General features: G+C 50.8%; 1 protein-coding gene and 1 long non-coding RNA gene across 12 annotated transcripts in view; one reads left to right on the top strand and one right to left on the bottom strand.

Annotated features, from left to right (window-relative positions):
- Positions 1–1,640: 1,640 nt before the first annotated feature.
- The window catches only part of LOC130707391 (uncharacterized), a 64,164-nt gene continuing 45,438 nt past the window's right edge, over positions 1,641–20,366 (top strand). The window contains exons 1-3 of the long non-coding RNA XR_009007286.1: positions 1,641–1,849; positions 10,062–10,219; positions 10,717–10,844. This is a non-coding gene — a long non-coding RNA (uncharacterized LOC130707391). The remainder of the gene's footprint in view (positions 1,850–10,061; positions 10,220–10,716; positions 10,845–20,366) is intronic.
- The window catches only part of TENM2 (teneurin transmembrane protein 2), a 1,017,264-nt gene continuing 1,010,892 nt past the window's right edge, over positions 13,995–20,366 (bottom strand). For all 11 annotated transcript variants that reach the window (XM_007171390.3, XM_007171391.3, XM_057541632.1 and 8 more), the window contains 2 exons: positions 17,767–17,897; positions 13,995–16,129 (listed from right to left, as the gene is read on the bottom strand). In XM_007171390.3, coding sequence (XP_007171452.2) covers positions 15,368–16,129; positions 17,767–17,897 — 893 coding nt within the window. In that variant the 3' untranslated portion in view covers positions 13,995–15,367. The remainder of the gene's footprint in view (positions 16,130–17,766; positions 17,898–20,366) is intronic.

Raw genomic sequence — 20,366 nt, 5'->3', positions numbered from 1 at the left:
TTGCTTTAAAAAAAGCAAGCCACAAAGAACATTCCTGGGACACTCGGGTAAAAGGGAATATGGAATGCATTTTAGACAATATTATCATGTTGGTGTTAACTATCTCAGGAGTGACGGTGGTATTGTAGTTATTGCAGGAGAATAATCCTTGTTCTCAGGAGATAGAAGCTGAAACATTTAGGGGTGAAGTGTCACGATGTCTACAACTTACTTCACATGGTTCAGGAAACTTTTGAGCATTTCGGAGGGAGGGAGGGAGGGACGAAGAGAACGCAAATGTGGCAATATTGTTGAAAATCAGTAAATAATTTTTTTAAAAAAGGAACTGTATTTTATGTTTTATTCAACTCTCATCTCTGAGATGAGATGGCGTGGAATACACCTCGATAAATGTTGGCTAAACTGCAGCAGCAACAACTAGTTCACTGTCTAACAATGTGCACTGAATTGCTTTAGATGATCTGTTAAATTCCTCTCTATGAACTTCTGATATTAGGATTTGAGCGGCTTTATAACTAAAAAGCCCAGCAAACATCCATCTCTCCCCTAGTGAGCTGAATGGCCTGGGCTCTAGATAGATCTCACATAGCTTAACATTTTTAGTGTAAAAGTCTTTATAAAGGAAAACAAGCTAAGGTAGGGGAGAAACTTGCCCACCATATTCCAAATAAGGGAAAAGAAATCTGGGTTTGGGTGTGACCATGGGTCACCACGTCTGAGCTGATCCAGATTAAGAAGGATGGAGACACTCTTTGGCTCATCTTCCGGGACAGCTCCCTGGATGTCCCTTTAAGAGCTCGGCTGCCAGTGGGCTGCGGCCCCTCTGATGTCCACCCCCGACCCAACTCAATAACTGAAGTTGCCTGGGAGGCTGAAAACTTGCACCTGCGTGAAATTAACAGGGATTCGCAGGCATTTCCTGGCCTCAGTCTCCTGGTATCGTTATGTTTTCATTTCCTGGTGATCAAACGTAAGGTCCAGCCCGGGAAGCCCTCACATTTGGCAGCTCTTAAGGCAGTGGGACGGGCCTTCAGAGATTGGCCAGCCCTCTGACATGGGCCAGGGACCAGAGATGGCATGAGAACAGACACAGGATGGGTTTGCCCTACACACAGCCTCCAAGGGGGCTCACCTCGTAAACAGGGGCTTCTCTGGGGGACAGCAGTGATAATAGCATCGATAGCGGCTGTGGATTGAGCACGTACCCTGTACCAGGCATCGAGCTGGCATGTCCCACCTCCAGCCTCAAAATGTAAGTAACTCTGGGAATTCACACCCAGGCCTGCCTGACATTAAATTCCAGGCTGCAGAGTAGCTGGTGTAACATAACCACCCCTCACCCCTGGGAACACAGAAGATTCTACCAGCACCTGAGATCTCGCGTCTGAGTGCTTGGTAAAGTTCTAGATTAATCTAAACAGTGAATGGTATGACTGTTACTGTGAGGGCACAAGGACTCAGAAGCCCTCCCCTCCACAGGTGTTCATCCTTAGCTCAGCTCCAGCACCGCTGAAGAGGAACTCATTTCCAATCAGCAAGTTAACAAGTAACGTGGTTGCCCCGCAATAGGGGCAAGGTTCACCCATGGGCTACCAGTGAGTGCCTGGATTGGGCAGGAGAATTATGGGGGAAGGCGGGGGGCAAGTTCTGCCTCTGCTTGGAACCATCAGCATGGACGGGGTCCACTGCCTGCAGTTTGTCCAACAGAGCCCTCTCGTCGGCCGGGAGGCCAGGAACCCCCTTCGTCCAGGTGCTGGAGAAGCTCTCCATCTATGCAGCATTCTCTTGAGAAGAGTCAGCTGGGGCTCCCATCCTGAAGGGAGCTTCTGAGCCAGCAAGACGGCAAACAGTAAGTGCAGCGAGTCTTTGGGGGAATGAATGAATGGGCTTATGCAGAAGCGAGTGACATGTGCCAGAGGCTAGGATTTACCTGTGACCAGGAGCTGATCCCAGAGCCTGATTCTTCAGCTTCACCTCTTGCACTAAAGGTGAGCTGGGCTGAGTTCTTCCCATCTCCACCCAAGAACCAGGACCTGGAATGTGGGCTGTGTGTTTGGGGCAGTGTGCGTTTTGTGCCTGGATGTAGAGAGGGCACGTGTTCCTGCACGCTTAGGTCCCTGTGTAGTCAGCAGGGCAGGTGGCTATTGCCACAGAGGTCCTAGGTGCTGCTAAACTCAACAAGCAGGTGGCTTTCTTTTGTCTCCCCTCCCCTTGCTGTGCCCTTCAACAGGGGTGCCGGCCTGGAAAACAAAGAGCAGCTCACACATGTATACACACACACACACACACACACACACACAGACATACACATGCACGCTCCATCATGCTTCTCCCCCTACTTCCCCCATCCCCCAGCAAAACACACGGTGAAGCACCTCTTCCGAGGAATCACCTGCGTTGGCTCTGCAGGTCCCAGGCATTTCCACAGCCACGCACACGCCCCCACTGCAGAGAACCACATGGGACTGGACATTAGTTCTTCTGGGCAGTGGTCTATTTACAGGGAGATGGGTAGGGGGTGTCTTAGGTTGAGTTCCCTGGGGAAAAGATTCTGGGCTGGAGATTTGAGTGCAGGATGTTTCTTAGTGTGTCAGGAACAGCACCCAGGAGGGAGTGAGGGATGCAGGATTGGGCAGAGGGGGAGCTTGGGCGGCAATGCTGTAGCAGCAATGGCCTCAGCCAATCCCATTGGGAGCTCTGGAGCTGGGACAACTCTTCAGAGATGTCACTTACCCAGGTGAGCAGCCAGACCTTTGTAGCCCTCTATGGACCTGTCCCTGGATGTGGGCTTCCCACCCACTCCCCCCCCCCCCGGATGGTAGGCGGTGTGACCTTGCCCTGGGCAGCTCCATTCAGAGGGGGGCTTTATGAAGCGTCCACGGGCAGCGTTCCCAGCCACAGGGAGAACCAATGCCAGGGAGCTAAAGGCAGGGATCTGCACTTGCTACAGGGGGTGGTCCACATCATGGTCCAAACTGTGATATTGTGAACTGGTTAAACACACCCTGAAAATTTGGAAGGACACAGAAAATGTTCTCTTGCTGCTGCTACCACAGTTATTATTATTAGTGAATTGTTTATTTATTTTAGAGTGGTGCCAGGCCTGAGTTCTTGACCTTGGGTGTCCAAGTGCCCGCATCTTTGAAGTCAACAGAGAAAGCTTTCCTCCCTTGGGTTTCTCCTATCTCTCCTCCTCTTAATGGCTCTTTGACATCTTTATTCTTTTTTGTATCCCACCACCAACCCCACCCCAGCCTCATGGAAATTTGTCAATGTCCATGGTGTAGACATCCCCTCTATGGCTCATGTCAAACTACCAGCGTGATGTCACTGAACACGGGGCTGGGAAGGACATGTATCCGTCTTGGGAGCGGGTTCTAGTACACCCCTGAGTGCAGGAGCAGCAGGGAGGGGGCAGGGGCTGAGGCCCTGAGGCCTGCAGTTGGTAGGGAAGGGCTATCCTGCTTCCCTCTGTTCTGAGGGCCTGAGCCGGCTTGGAGTGTCCGATGGCTTCGACTTGGTCTCCATCCTGTTTCCCCCATGCTTTCCCATCCACAGATGTGCCTCGGAAGAGGAATCTCGTTTCTTTACGTGCTGGTCGCCAGTCCTTCCCCTCTGCCAGGTCTCCTGCAGGATAACGCAGGGGCTTCCAGCAGGGGTGGGGTTGCCATGAGGGGGAAAGGGGCCTCCACGGCAATGCTTCTGCCCTCGGTACGATAGCAGAGCCTTTGGCAGGGCCCAGGTTCTCTGTCCCTTGGGCATTTTTGTGATGGTGCTAAGTGCTGTCTTCCGTATCCTGTAGTGAACAAGAGCCAGCATGTAGGACTGTTCCGTCTCTGTGTAAGTGCTTTACCCCTGGACCTCAGTGAATTCTCATGACCTCCACAGGAGGCATGGAGCGTTATTTTTCCCCATTTCACGTATGAGGAAGCTGGGTCTTAGGGAGGTTTAAGATGTGTCGAAGGCTTGTAGCAAGTCCGTGGTAGAGCAGGGTTCCAACTCAAATCACTGATTCCAAAGTTTGTGCTAAAAACCATTTCACTGTATAGCCTCTCGGGCGTAGAGACTGTCAATTGTCCCATCCTACAAGGTCAAAGGAGGAAGGATAAAGTGACCTTTCTACTGTGCTTTTATATACATAGTATATAGCCCGTGCTGTGTGTGACTCTGTGGGAACTTCCCGCCTCCCCTTGGCACAGGGAGAAGCGTGAGTGTGTAGAGAGGATGGATACGAGCACCTCACCTCAGCGCTTGCTGCAGTATCAGTACTGCCGCTCCTGAACACACAGCCTTGCTCGGCATGTTCCATTGTCCTCACATTTCCACAAGTCATACCCCGTGCCTTCCCCGCCCAGTGCAGGTCACCCCTCCACACGCTCTCTGTGATATCTTCGTTCACGCCCAGCATCTCTGCACCTGCGCAGTCCTTCCCATGCCCTTGCAGTGTGTCTTGCACACACCCAACACCGCCATACTTGTTCTTCTTCCACATAGCTTGCACTGGGAACCATGCTTGAGTGTACAAACCAGTACTCACCTGGGCATACACCGTGTGCTCCCCTGCACACGGGCAAACACACAATGTGCGTTGCAATTCGACATACACACACATGCAGGACATAGCACCTGGGGCAGAGCCTGTGTTTTACACCCCATCCTTCAAAAACACAGTCTGTGGTACATGCCCGGGTGGACTAAGTAAGATACGCCTTGCCCTGGCCCATCCTCTCTTTCCTCGCCCCACTGTCACTGACATCAGGACGCCCGGCATACCCCCAGAGCTGCAAGAGTCAAGACATGTCCAATCAGTGGAGGTTCCCACGATAATAAAAAGGAAGGAAAACAGCCTGACAGACTTGCGCTCCTGAGAAGAACTCCCCTCCTCCAAGCTGCCCTTGAAGCCTTACAGGTTGGGCGCAGATGGACATCAACTCACATTCTCTCTAGAAATGCTATGGATGCCATGGCTGCGTGCCCAGTCCTGCCCAGAGAACACTGGGCATCATCAGTCACTATCAAGATGTTCCTTTTCTGGGCTTCCCTGGTTGGCGCAGTGGTTAAGAATCCACCTGCCAATGCAGGGGACATGGGTTCAAGCCCTGGTCCGGGAAGATTCCACATGCCGTGGAGCAACTAAGTCCGTGTGCCACAACTACTGAGCCTGTGCTTTACAGCCCGCGAGCCACAACTACTGAGCCCACGTGCCACAGCTACTGAAGCCCGTGCGCCTAGAGGCCGTGCTCTGCAACAAGAGAAGCCACCGCAGTGAGAAGCCCACACACCGCAAAGTAGAGTAGCCCCCGCTCGCCGCAACTAGAGAAAGCCCGCGCACAGCAACGAAAGGTCCCGAAGGAAGGCCCTTGAGAGGTCCCAGGCTCCTCTCCACTTGTCACTTTCTCTTTTGGATCACCTCGCTCAGACAGACCTGCAGCCGTTCTGCCTGCAGTGCTCAGTGCCACTGCCTCTCCCCCTCGCCCCTCCCCCCAGCAGGGGCAGCTCCTCAGGGGGGTCTGGGGGAGCAGAGGGAGGACCTGGGAGGGGTGTGGGGAGCAATCAGTTCTCTCCTCCACACCTGGCACATGAACTCGGCTACTGAGTAGGATCTCCTGGGTGGTGGAGCCCGGAAGGAGACTCAGGGCAGAGACCCAGTCTTTAGTTCTGGAACCCCTGGCGTGGAGAGGGGGGTTCATCCCTTGGATGAACATGGGTGAGTACTGATAAATGTCTCCTTAGGGGGAACTAGCCTGCCTAACCAGGGGACGGAGGCTTCCCCCTTCCAAAGACTGGAGTCTGGGGTGGAGGAGAGATGGGGGAGGAGGGGATGGGGGAGAAGGCACTAGAGCAACTGTTCTCAACTGAGGGCAGCTTTTCCCCCCAGAGGACAGTTGGCCATGTCTGGAGACATTTTGGGTTGTCACATGCAGGCAGGGGGCGCTGGTGCACAGAGGTCAGGGGTGCTGGTAAACATCCTACCACGCACAGGACAGCCCACGACAGAGGCACCTGACCCCAAATGTTCATGGTGCCCAGAAGGACAACCCCTGCGGTAGAGCAGAGGCTGATCCCATGGGCAGAATGACCTCTGCCGACAGAACGTGGTTGACACTGAGGGGCGGTCCTGCTCCCCATGTGTGGAGGGAGGGAGTGAGGATCTTCCCAGGGCACTATTTGTGCACGTGTCTGTGTCCTTTCTTCCAAATCCCCATCAAAGCTGAATTAACTGCTCCTCCCACCGTGTTCCCGTCATGCCTTGCGCGGTTCTCTCCCCAGCACTTCCGTGTTGCATTGCTACTGTTGATTTGCTGGTTGGTATTCCCCACCAGACTGCTCCTGGATGGCCGCGTTTATTCATCCTTGTATCCCCAGCACTTGGCTTAGTCAACTGAGCACCTAAGATGTGTAGGCACTCTTTGCTGACAGAATGGACAGATGCATGATTTCAGTGGATATATATCAGTAGCTAACACGTTTTTGTCTAGGCAGTTATCTTTCCTGGGGGAACCACTGTTTCCCTCTCTTTATGGCCCCCAAGTTCTTTTTTTTGTTTTTTATTGAAGTATAGTTGATTTACAATGTTGTGTTAATTTCTGCTATACAGCAAAGTGAGTTAGTTAACCACATGTATATTCTTTTTCATATTCTTTTCATTATGGTTTATCATAGGATATTGTATATAGCTCCCTGTGCTATACAGTAGGACCTTGTTGTTTATCCGTCCTATATATAATAGTTTGCATCTGCTAATCCCAAACTCCCAATCTATCCCTCTCCCACCCACCTTCTCCTTGGCAACCACCAGTCTATTCTCTATGTCTGTAATTCTGTTTCTGTTTCATAGATAGGTTCATTTGTGTCGTATTTTAGATTCCACATATAAGTGATATCATATGGTATTTGTCTTTCTCTTTCTGACTCACTTCACTTAGTATAATAATCTCTAGCTGCATCCATGTTGCTGAAAATGTATGGCCCCCAAGTTCTGATGGGATTTGGGCCAATTCAAGGTCTTCTGTGGGTTAGAGGGAGGGTCTCTCTGCTGCTTCCATGGGTGCTGCAAGGATGTAGGTTTAGGGCTGCCAGCAGTCATCATTCCCACATGTAGAGAAAACCTATCTGGGAATAAAACCACTTCCCAAGGGAAGCGGAGCTGGAGGTGGAGCAAAGACATCCTTTGAACCCCTGGATCCAACCATGTCTGAAGTCAGGCATGCCTTTGGACTTCCCAGTGTTTGCTTTGTGCCCGGATTCTGTCACTTACCATCGCGAGCGTCCTGATTAATACAGTGATGCTGCCTGGGGGCAGAGCTAGTCTGCGTTCCTCTTCTCATCTCCTCTCCACTCCAGTCACCTACATGATAGATGTGCGTCTGGTTGACTTACAGCCAGTGGGGCAGGATCCTTCTGGCCAGTGGCTCCTGCCTTAGAATAAAATCCACATGTGTCCGGCTGAGATAACACTAAGATAAGGGGTTGTCGAGGGAGGGGCCTGGAGATGGAAATAACGAGGTAGGAGATGGAGAACAGGAGGGGAATTTCCAGCCACTAGGAAGGGTCTGTTGTGTTGTGTGACTTCCTCTGGTCACTTCCTCTCTCTAAGCCTCAGTTTCTCGTCTGCTCCTGACTGTCTCACTGATCGGGTGTAAAATTCGAAGAAAATCAATTAATTTGGGTGAAAGGGTTTGATAACTTTCACGGCTGCTGCCGTTGGGTTTAGAGGGGGAAGGGGACAAGGGTGGAGAGCCACCGGAAAGGACAGAGGAGCAATCGGGAAGGGGAAAGGATGGAGGGGAATGCTTTGTGAAAGTGGCCACCCCCATGGAGGACTAATGGTGGGTGGGGTGAGGTAAGGAGAGGTGTGGTCTGTCCTGCTCAGGCTGGGGGGCCCCTGGAGCCCTGGGGAGGGCTCTGCAGCTGGCCAGGTGCCAGGTGGTCACGTCCTACCTCCATTACCCTCATAACTGAGAACCCAGGTGAGGGACCCCAGCAGGAGCCTCCTATTTCATTGTCTGGCAGGATGGCCACTGGGGTACAGGCATTGCTTCTTCTCTCCTCCTGCCCCAGGGTCTGCTAGCCGAGCAAACGCCTATCGCTTTACGTAGTTTACGTGGGGGACGGATGGAGTGGGTGCTGGAGACCTTTGCTATCTGACAGGTCAAGCTCCAGGACTGGGGCTGTGTCCAGCCAATCTCGGGAGAGGGGCCTCACCTTCCGTCCTCACAGGCGGAGAATAATAATAGTTAGTGGTGGATTAATAGCCATAGTTTGCCAGGCACTAGACTGGGTGTTTGTTACAGCAACCCTGTGAGATGGAATCATCGTATGCATTTCACAGGGGAGGAAGCTGAGGCTTCAGAGGTTAGGTAAAGAACTCAGGCTTAGCTAGAAAGGGGAGAAGTTGGAATTTAAACGGTAAACTGCTGTTAGAGGAAAATAGTGGAGCATTTTTGGGTTATAGTCTTCGGAGTAAAAAAATAAAACTTTAAATCCCAATTTTGCACTTGCCAAGCACTCTGCATTTGTTATTTTTGTTAGTCTTTTCCAACAACCCTATAAAGCAAAATTTTTTTTCTTCTATTTTACACATGAGAAAAGGGGGGCTCAGGAAGGGGAAGGTTTGTATGGCCATCTACCCAGGGAGTGCATGATGGAGCTGGGCTCAGAATCCAGTCTGGCTGTTATTCCAGTCAGGGCGAATATTCTTTGCAATCTTGCTTCCAAGAACCAATTCCAGGGGCCTCTTTTCAGGGCCCAGGGCTCTCTTGGCGCTCTCTTGCTTCTCAGGCTCTCAGAGCTGCCCAACATTTTCACTAAACCAGCCTGGGGCGCCCAGGCCCAGCTCCAGGAAGATTTCATGGGAAGGGCCGCCACCTTGTGGCCAAACAGCAAGCCCACCATGGAGCAGAGGAAGCCACGGCTTAGGAAGGAGGGGCTTGGGCAACAGGTGAAGTCAGTCTCTGGCAGGACTCCAGCTGGGGGCAGACTTGCTTTTTGAGGGCTGCCCCACAGCCAGAGCGCTAGTTTGGGCGTCGGAGGGAGGGCTCAGGATGGACGGTGGGGCTTGGCGGTGAGCAAAGTGGACGAGCACGTTTCCGCAAAGTCCCGACTTGGGCCCACCAGAGGATTCCTGAAGGTAAGCCTAGGTTAGACTTCTCCTTAAGCCCTCTCCAGAGGCGTTGCTCCTTTCACCTGCGTCGGGGTGGGGAGAGGCAATGCCGGCGTATATGGCATTTCCGCTGCTGAGACGCCCCCAGAGCTTCTGGGGCTGGACTCTCCCTTGGTGCACTGCCCTGTACAGACACTGTCCCCAACTCTGAGGGGGTTACTCACTCCTAAACCTAATCCTGCGCCTCCGTCCTCATCTGGGCTGTTACACGTGGGCTATCGCCTCTCCCAGGCTCTGTTCTCTCTGCTCCTTTCCTCTCTCCACTTTGCTAATCGAAGGACTTCTTAGTCACATTTCTCCCCGGGTACAAGAGCCTCATGCTGGTTCCTCGTGGCCTGCAAGAGGTTGTCCAGCTTCTTAGCCTGGTTTTCGTTCCTGCCTCACTCCGACATCCGCATCTCAGGCCACGTACCTCCTGTTAAGCTCCAATCAGTGCTTCTCAGCCCAGGCTGTACATTCACATCACCTGGGGAGTTTCCAAACCTACCCATACGGGTCCATTCCCCCTCGAGATCCTGATTTAATTGGCCCAGGCCCCGGAGGTTATGGGCATGCTCAGTAAAGCTCCCCAGGGGATCCTAGTACGTAGCCGTTGCTCCGGGCTTTCTGAACTTCTCCCCTGTTGGCTTGTGTATTTCATCTCATGCCTGCAGCGGGTGCCCAGCTCCCAGTCCTGGCAGCCCTCTCACCTTCTCTCCCTGCATCCTCTTCCCTGTGAGTACCCAGCTCCAAGGCTCGTGGACAGAACTTGTGGTCCTCTCCCCTGGCTTCACATGTTTGTGCATCATTCCTGTGCCAGCATTGAGCTCGCCGTGTCCGCGGATTGGCTTGCGAGTTGGTCCTCACACCTTAGACGCTGAGATGTTGGACCAGGTTTTATTTCTCTTTGTATTCCCAGCCTCTGATGGTGCCTGGGACAACAGTGTGTTCGGTGACTGGGAATGCCGACGAATGACTGAATGGATGGCCTTCTTAGACAGCCAGACTTCCCGTTGCTGAGACCTCCGACACTTTCTGAAAAGCCCTCGAGGCTGTGAGCAGCCCTCTCACACTGAGGTACCGGTTCCTGTGCCCTGGGCCTGGGAGGGGGAGGGGGCAGGGTGGAGTGGGATTTGAGGGAAAGTTTTCTCCATCCTCCCCCACGATGAACGGGTCATGCCTCAAGTTCCGCTTTTAGAAAATCCGTGCTTGGAGCAAAGATTTAAAAATAATAAACGCTAACATTTACTGGGGACTCACCAGGTGTCGGTGAAATATGCAACCTCATTTAATCATCAAAGCAGCCCCATTCTTATCAGCCCTCATTTATGGGTGAGGAAAGGGAGGCTCATAGATGCTGAGTTATGTGGCAGAGACTGCTGGGACTCACCAACACCTAGTCCCCCCCTCTTCCTGGATTCATAGATGACATTTTCTAGTCTCTTTTGCAGTAGGTGGGTCCATGGAACTCCCCATGGAATGTGAGTGGAGGTGATGAGTATATTTCCAGGTGCAGCTCATTAAAAATAAACTAGTTACACATGTGCTCTTGCCGCTCCTTCTCCATCAACCAGTTGAACGCAGAGGACTTCAAAGATCTTGAGGACCTAGAAGAAGGCAGAGCCACAACATGCAAGGAGCCTGGGGCCCCCAGCGGGAGCAGAGCCGTTCCCGTCGCTGACCACGATGCACTACCGCATGAGTAAGGACTCAGCTTTTTCTGTGTTCATTTATGTTGGGCTTATTTCTTAAAGCAGCTAGTGCTATTTACCCTAATTAATACACGTAACCTTCCCAAGCCCTGTGTTTCGTGAGTGGTCAAGTTAGGATTTGTTCCCGTCAGGCTGTCTTCAGAGCACGTAATCTTATTCCCTGAAAGGCCTTTCCAGAATTGTCTCTCATTGTGCAAATACTTCAGGAAGAGGCCAAACATTTCATCCTGGTCATTTTAGGGCTGACCTGAGGAAAGGCAGGAGAGGATATTTTTTTTTACCCAAGACCGTTTCCTTCTCCCATATTATGAGTTTGTGTGTGTGTGTGTTGTGAGGGGCTGCGCTGGCCTGGGTGTAACAGAACACTCATGGATGATTCAATGATGGTTGGCATAAAAGAGGAGAGTTTCATGTTCAAGGGAAACTCTGGTGACGTGTGACTGCCTGTGTGCCACACAGTGTGCCCACGCCTTTGGGTCTACCTGGCAGCCGAGAGGCTGGCGGAGGCAGAAAAGCTCTGGGCTGAGCGAGCTCCCCACTGCCTTCTTCTTTCTTCTCCCATTATATGGGTTGTCTTTTTACTTCCTTGCCATCCCTTGAAGCACAAGGCTTTAAATTTTTATTTATTTATTTTTGGCTGCGTTGGGTCTTCGTTGCTGCGCGCGGGCTTTCTCTAGTCGCGGTGCGTGGGCTTCTCATCGCCATGGCTTGTCTTTGTTGCGGAGCATGGGCTCTAGGTGCGTGGGCTTCAGTAGTTGTGGCGCACAGGCTCTAGAGCACAGGCTCAGTAGTTGTGGTGCACGGGCTTAGCTGCTCCGTGGCATGTGGGATCTTCCCGGACCAGTGCTCAAACCTGTGTCCCCTGCATTGCCAGGTGGATTCCTAACCACTGCGCCACCAGGGAAGTCCCCCCCCCCCCCACCGCACTGCCTCCTTGCCTGAGATCCCCTCCCTGTCTTGGTAGCCCCCCGGCTGCATCTATCCTGGCAGACAACACCGTGGTTAGTCCCCGTGTGGCTCCCACCAAACCAGGATTCACGTAGGCCTCATGACCAGCTAGAGGCTGTTCTGTGGACGCATATCCAAGGGCTCCTGATGCCAGTTGAATTAAACAAGGCAGCTGGGCTAAAGCACACAGGAGGACCTGTGTCCTGCTTCCTGTCCTCCCGAAGGGAAACAGGGAAACAAGGGTGTTCACATGTGCTTCTGAGAAGGAAGTTCTCTGGAGTATTTTTGTTCTGCTGTTTGCTTAACTAACTCACAGCTTGCTCTGCTGACAACAGGGCCCATGGGGTCTGATACTGAGTGTAAAGCAGGCTAGCCTGGTCTCTCTCCCCCTCTCCTTCCACCTGAGGATGGGAAGGCAGTGGCGATTCAGAGCCCTTGAAGGGCTCAGGGTGACATGCCACCCAGACTTGCTGGAGAGGCTTGGAAATCAGCCACAGCTGGGCTTGAATCATTCTACCACCCCCCAGCTCGGTGATAAGTGGCCTCAGTTTCCCCACTTGCAAAGTGAATGATACTAGGAGCTTGTCTTTGCAATCTATCCACTCAATTTACTTGATTTCCTCCTCGATGGCCACCAGCCTTGTCACCTCACACAGATGATCACATCAGCTCCCCTGCCTGTTCACGCTGCATCAGGAGCACTTGTTGATGAAATTAAAACAGAATCCCTCTTTCTTTTCTTTTTTAAATTAATTAATTTATTTTTTGGCTGTGTTGGCTCTTTGTTGCTGTGCACAGGCTTTCTCTAGTTGCGGCGAGTGGGGGCTACTCCTCGTTGCGGTGCGCAGGCTTCTCATTGCGGTGGCTTCTCTTGTTGCGGAGCACGGGCTCTAGGTGCTAAGGCTTCAGTAGTTGTGGCATGTGGGCTCGGTAGTTGTGGCTCATGGGCTCTAGAGCGCAGGCTCAGTAGTTGTGGCACATGGGCTTAGTTGCTCCGTGGCATGTGGGATCTTCCCGGACCAGGGCTCGAACCCATGTCCGCTGCGTCGGCAGGCGGATCCTTAACCACTGCGCCACCAGGGAAGCCCTCCCTCTTGTTTTTAATGAAAAAAAAATTCAGTCTTTAATCGGTGGGTCTTTTGAACCTTGCCAACCTCTTCTGTTTTCTGGCCTTACTATGTGACCATAGTCCCTTTGATTATGCTACTCCCTGGGTCTGGGATGCATTTTCTTCTTTTCATCTGGTTAATTCCTCCTTAACTTTCAAACTTCTGTCACTTCCTCTACATTCTCAGTCTAGGTCACCTCCCCAGTTATGTGCTTCCACAGCTTTGTAAATCTCTCCTCCTTGGCAATGAACATCCCTGTCGTTTTCACTTCTTAGGGTAACTATTTGACTATTGTCTGTCTGCATCCCTGACTGTAAGTTTCATGAGGCGAGGGCCCCTGTGTATGTCTACTGACCTCTTTTATCCCCAGAACTTAGCACAGGACTTGGCACATGGCAAGCTCTCAAAATAATGTTGTTGAATGAATGAAAGATGAGGATTAAATGAAAATATTGTGTGTAGAGCACTTAGCACTGTTCTTGGCGTGCGGTACACATCAATAAATACGAGCTATTAACGATAATATTGCTATTCTAACTGTAGGATTGGTGGGGGAAAATTCATCCAAATCATAACTGCTCTTCCTTCTTTGGTTGCCCCAAGTGTGCAAGTTTTGGGGTAAAGTGATCCAGTCCGGAAGAAAGTACACACACACACACATATGAACGCACACATAGAGCCACACAAACTACAGGCATGTCCTCTAATGTGGGGAGAGTGTTTGCCTTCAATTTCCTGGCAGCACCTTCTGGAACTAGAACGTGGCAGCAGGGAGAAGCCTGACTGTCCCGGGAATGCTGGAGGGACCCATCCGGGCACAGGTGGGCCTGAGGGTCCTCGCCACCCACCAGCCCCAGGCCCACACTCTCCTTCCCATCTCTGCTTCATAAAGGGCGGGAGCTGCAGATGTAGGGAGAGGTCACTCTAGAATTTAGAGCAGCTTGGGGAGCAGGGGTATGCCTCTAACAGAAGCTCCTCCGAAAGTTCACAATCCCATCTCTGCCTGAGCATCTTGAGAAGCTCCCCTTTCCTCCAGAAACTTTGACCTGGCCCTCACCTCAAAGCATTTCCACAGAAGACCAGTGTCCACAGGAGTTTTAGAGACTTTATTTATGTATAAACAATTTAAACACTTTGCCATAAATTATCTTTGCCTGTCCCTAGTCTTTGCTTAGCAGCAAATTAAAATTAATATAAAAACTCGATGAACAAGTCATACATGTATATTACAAAAAAAGTTCCTGTACCAAAGTTCTTATTAGACATTTTTTTTTGTTTTTTTGTTTTTTTAAACTTTTTTTTCTTCTTTTTGTGGGTTTTTAAAATTTTTTATTTTCTCTCCTCGTGGTGACTGTCACGTGATTGTCTCAGTTTCTGGACCAAACAAACACACTAATAATTTTAAATCTCAAACAGTGATTGTGCCTTGAGGCTTAGGTATGTACAGGGTGATCTGAAGTGGTGCCCGTTAGCAAAAGAGTGTCACAGTGCCCACACCTCTACTGCAACTGATACCCACGAACTACGGAATCTAAACAGACTACACCCTGTAACTGCGTATTACTGTCCACAATGGAATCTTCAAAGACAAAAGAATATGAAATTTATCTGTAGTGATTATAGCCACCCTTGGAATTAAATTTTACACTCTGCGCTCAAATAAATTAGCTCAGGCCAGACTAAATCGGGACCTGAGAGTTAAGTGCTGAACGGTATTATTTCGCTTTGATATCAATTTCCTTTCTTTTCTTGTGTTTTTATATATATTTTTTTCTTTAAAAAGTATTTCCAGTGCTCACTCTTTCACTTTTACGCCCCCCCCCCCAGTCGCTACACACAAATCACCCCCAAAGTCGTGGTTTAAATGCACCTGTATTTGTTAAAAGGAAAACGTCTGTAGTATCTGTCCAACCAGCAGTCTGAATCGTTGACCTCAACTGGTCCTGGAATGCTGGCCCTCACGGACGTCTGTGTGTCGCTCACGTGTGAATGAGTGAGGTATTAGAAGATGAGGCCTTCTCGTCTTCACGTCTCTGTTTTTCGGTCGGTGTGTTTGTTTGTGTGTATGTGTGTGGGTTTTTTTTTTTTTTTTCATGTTGTGCGTGTGTCTGTTCTTCCTTTTGGACATTTTGCGTCTCTTTCCATCTCTTTGCTGTGTAGACCCAGAACAAGTGGGTCATATTTTAGGGGAACTCGGAACATGGTTGTGTGATCGTTCATTCGTCTGTTTTGTTTTTCCTCAGGAATTTGCAGCCGGGCTTTAGTCTACTTCGGGAGGTGGGACTTCTCTCGTGGACAGTAGCATTTGAACTCAAAAAATGTGAGCTTTCTTGCCACTTGGTTTCCTAAAGCAGCCCGGCCTCAGTGCCCCTGTTAGGTCTTCATCTCCTTAGGAGAGGAGAGAACAGTGACTCCTGCTGAGCCATCCAGACGAGGAATGGCAGCACATGATTTTGTTACCTCTTTCCCATCTCATTCTGTCTTAAAAACTGGATGTTGCTGCTACTGTCTGCCAGCTCGGGGTATTGCTCGACGGGAAGCACGTAATAGCCCTCGTAACCCTGCACGCGCCCCGTGCTCAGGAGCTGCTGCTTCTCGCCCTCAGTCCACAGGCGGCTGCCCTCTCGGCCGTCCCTGGCTTTCTGCTGTTCCTTGGCCCAGGCGGTGCCCAGGGCCCTCTGCCTGGCCTGGTCCAGGATGCGGGCCTTCTCTTCGTCCAGGGTGTCGGGGGTGAGGCCGTAGCGGATGCTGAGCAGCAGCGTGGAGTACTGGAACTCGATGTTGGTGAACCTTCGAGTCCGGCCATTGACCAGCAGCGTGGGCTGCGACACGGTCACGTTCACCCCGCTCTCCAGCACCTTGCGGCCGATGGTGGTGCCCAGGGTGACCAGGTCTGCGTCGGCCGAGCCGATCTTCACAAAGTAGTGGGTGTCCTTGCCCTCGATGCTGTAGTGCATCTTGTCCAGGTAGTAGGCGTTGTTCAGCACGGACGCCACCTTGCGGCTGTCCTCGCTGGCGATGCTGGACGTGCCGGTGGTCACCCGCCCCTCTTTGATGGCGAACATGATGCCTTTGCCGATGATGGGCGTGGTGGTGGCGAACCAGTGGCCTGCTTTCTCTCGGATGCTGGCGTGGAGCTTCTTAGAGATGACCTGCCCTTCAAGGGCCATGAAGGCCTGGTTGTGCCTCTCGGTTGTCTGCTGGACACCTGTAATGAGCTGTGGGCATAAGAAAACACAGAAAGCTGAGAAGGTGGGCTGGGCCGCTGTGTGTACAGGCTGGGCGACTCAGTGACAAAGGGTCAGAGAGAGGAAGGCTGGGACTCTCCTGCAAGAATATGTCTTGCGTCTGTCACGATAGGAGCTAAGATAGTCCTACCTTTTGGAACTAGGACAGACTGGCAGGTTTCCAGTGCTCTGATGCTATGGCCTCTCCACCTTGTAACTGCGCCATTAACTAAAAAATGGGGGTGCGGAGGAGTACCGCATTGCTGGTATCTGCACCCAGGCCTACCCACTTACCATGGCTCTCCATCATTGCGGAAGAGAGAGTCACTCTGCCTGCTGATGATCTGGCAGCTGCCTTACACGCTTCAGACCCAGGAATATCCTGACCTAAAGGGCAGGGTGTTTGTCTGAGCAGCTGTGAACCCCGCTGCTGTGACCTACCTCTCTTTGAGGCCAGTGCCCTGGTTATTCATTAACTTCCTTGGGTTAGCACCTGGCTACTCAAAGTATGGCTAGCAGCTGAGACATCTCCAGGACTCGCCCTGTTAGAAAAGCAGAATCTCAGGCCTCCCTCCTGACCCACCGAGTCAGAAGCTGCAGCTTAACAAGACACTCTAGCTGGTTTGCGTGCGTATTAATGTTTGAGAAGCACCGGAATAACAGATTCTGGCTTCGTGGGCCAGAGGGACCGTCCCTGTGCTTTTTGAGTCATTTGCTTTGGATCCTAGCCCTGCTTCTGCAGAGGGATGAAACCCCCAATATCTCCTTGGCCTTGAGTTCTCTACTCACAAATTACAGCTCACCTCAATTGGTGGTTGGGGGACAGGCTGGGATAATGGAAGAGGCTGTGCTTGGGAGGTAACGGCACTTAGATAAATGAGCGAAATGATGGCTATTCATCCGCCGAGTGGTCCCCATGGGGCAGAACTGTGAGAATGCTGTTCTCAATTACCCAGCAGCTCTTCCTGGTCTCTCTCTAGTGACACAGTCTGGACGATTATTCAGAGCGGGTGAGGAGACCTTTCAGACTTTTATTGTGCGGAGCACAGGTTCTGTAGCTGGGGATATCTGAACACAGATATCCCCTGTCCAGTTGTGGCCGAGGTCTCAGCGGCACCCAAACTGAAACCACCTCTCGGTCATCACCAAGAAACCCAAGCACAAATTATGTTCACAAAACTCAATCTGTATACATTTGGGCCATAAAACGCTGAGGTTTTATGTAAGGCATAAAAATGTTCTTTAATGGGACAGAAACGGCAAACCACCGTTTTATTACGTCCCATAAAAGCCAAAAGGGTTATGATCTGACAGGCAGCGCAGATGGTAGGTTGCTGCTAGATTTCTCAGTGCTGTGGTTAATCAAGGAGTGACTCAAGGGTACACACGGAACAGATAATGATACCACAATTAAGGTAATAATTGAGGCTGGGAAGAAATACGTGCTGCGCCAGACAAGTAACAGTACTGACATTTGCCGTCCTGCGAAGTCACCACGTTTCACGCCCCTTTTATACCCAGCTCCGATGTTTTCCTCCGTTACTGACATGCCCTTGGCTCCAACATGGTTCTGTTTGCCAAAGGGAATGATGATGGTCATTGGATTCTTGGCAGGGACCTCCACTTACCTGTCCGTTCTCACTTGCTTGACTCTCTGACAACTCATAGGGTGGAGGCACGAAATACATTTTGGCTCTTGGGAAGCCGGGAATTATGTTGCTAAGCTGAAATCCAAACATCACCAGCCAGCTTTTCACATCTATGGTGGAAACGAAAATAAAGATTTCTGAAATCATGATGGATGGAAAGCCAGAGAGGATCTTGGAGAGAGAACAAAATAAAATGGGGGGTTGCATATGGAGTCCAGCAGGAGAGGGAGGCAAGAGCCTGTGAAGGTCTCCTGGCCTGGACCCAGAGCTGCTTACCTGGGTTCTCGGAAGTAGATGCCCTTCCAAACTTGGTCAGTTGACCCCTGCTCACCCCTCCCCATGTGGTGATTTAGGACAGTGCTGCAGTAAGATAGATCTGCTTTTGATGCCCTTGCTGTGTGACCTTGGGCAAGTTCCCGGCCCTCTCTCAGCTTCAGGTTCCTCAGATATGAATTGGGATAATAACTGTACTAATCTCATTGGGCTGTCGTGAGGATTGACGGAAAAAATCCACGTCAAGGGCTTATCATAGTGCCTGGCATGTGGGTTGCTCAATAAATATGGACTCCTTCATTTGGCAAGTATTTAAGGGAGCATCTATTACGGGCCAGTCAATGTGCTTAGAGGCTAGAGACACAACGACTGGCTACATGCAGACGTGATGATTAACACTGTGCAGGACCTCTGGGGCGGGGCTGCTGCACTGAGGCTGGCTCATTATAGAAAGGGGATTCCCTGAGTGTATGGAACGCAGAGAGTCATCTGGCTCCTGAGACCCTTTCCTCAGGTGTCTACTCTTCAAAGAGAGGTCAAGAGAGAGCTCTGTGTGCTCAGAGTACGACTGCCCTTCCTTGCGAGGGCTCGAGATTGAGTCTGCTCCACTGTCACTCTCTCCATCTCTGTTCCTGAATTCCTTCTTAGTAATTTCATTAGACAAGCAGTCGATCCTTCCAGCAGCCTGGCCTCTTATTTTTTTTGGTGATCCTCCCCCTACTAACTCTCCGGCTTATCCTCTGGACCTTGTTATCATCAATAATTCTGATCCCCCCATTATCTCAATTTCATGTACATCACCCTCTGATCGCCACCTGGACTCTCTCTAGTTTACTCCTTTTTGTAACCTGACACCCATACTCCCTGAGCCTCTCCTCTCCTTAGGACCTTCAACCTACCCTAAACTTCTTTCCCCTCCCTCGGCTTCTTGGTCTCTCTTCTCTTCTTACCTAGCACACGTTCCATGGTCAATCATTAGAATCATTCCCTTGCGTATTATCTCAGATCCTTGCCCCTTTCTCACTTCATCACACCTGCTTGGTGAAATCACAATTTTGGTTAAATCATGGAAGGCTCTGCCTGTTCCATGTTTGTCCCTGTGCAGCTGAATGTGGCAGCAGAAATGAATGTAACCACACTGACCGGAGTGACTTTAAACTCCTGTCAGTGAACCCCAGTTGTGCCTTCCTGCTCCCTGGCAATCGGACTACATCCCCTTCCTCCATTTAGTCCTTCTCCCATTCTCCTGGATGATTTTACCTCTTCTCATCTCGCCTAAAACCTCCCACACCTGCTTTCCCTTCTGCGCTCTAGCAGATGACCTTAATTTCTAGTTTAAGAAAACTGATGAGGCCAGAGGGAGATGTCCCTAAACCCTCATCATATTTATCAGCCTACCAGCATCTGCACCCATATTCCTGCCTTCCTCCTGTTACTCTAGATGAGCTGTTGGAATTAACCCTCCACTTGTGCACCAGCTCACGTTCATTTTTGCCCACTCAGGGACAGCACTCCAGCAACTTTCTCTCTCTCCATCAATTTACTCCCTCTTCCAATGGATCAACCCCATCAGCATACGAACATGCCACTAAAAATCCACCTTAAAAAAAATCCCTCTCTTGTCCCTCCTTCTCCCTTTAGCCACCACCCGTGTCTCACCCCCTTTACAAGAACTTCTCAAACTCAGAATAACTTTCTAGACTCACTGACTCCCATTCATCTCCTCTGAATCAGGCTTTGCTCCCAAATACTCATGAAAACAACTCTTGTCAAGGTCACAAGTGACCTCTGTGTTGCTAAGTCCAATGCTGATTGTGGTCCTCACCTTGTTTGACCTATCAGAAGTATCTGACAAGTTGAACACTCCTGTGTCTCTTTGTCTTGGCTTTCTGGACAGCACACTCTCTTGTCCCCCTCCCACCTTTGTGGCCACCCCTTGTCCCTCTTTGGTTCCTCCTCATCTCCCTACTCTGAATGTCAGGATGTCCTAGACTCAGTCTGTGAACTTCTTTTGCATTCTATCTACTCTTCCAAACACGGTGATCTTATCCAGCCTCAGGGCCCTCAATACCATTTACATGCTGATGCTGACTCCAAAATGTATGTCTCCATCCAGAACCTCTCCCTCAATTCCAAACTAGTGTATCTAATTACACTTCAGACTTCTATCCAAAACTGAGCTCTTCATCTTCCTTCCCGCACCTGTTGCCATAGTCTTTTCCATCCCAGGTTATGGCAACTCCATCCTTCCAGCTACCATCCTTGACCTCTTCCTTTTTCCCTCTCTATGTCTAAACCATCAGTAA

This window comes from Balaenoptera acutorostrata, chromosome 2 (assembly GCF_949987535.1).
Source record: "Balaenoptera acutorostrata chromosome 2, mBalAcu1.1, whole genome shotgun sequence".
NCBI lineage: Eukaryota > Metazoa > Chordata > Mammalia > Artiodactyla > Balaenopteridae > Balaenoptera > Balaenoptera acutorostrata.
The sequence above is the reverse complement of the archived record's forward strand: the minus strand, read 5'-3'. Positions and strand labels throughout refer to the sequence as shown.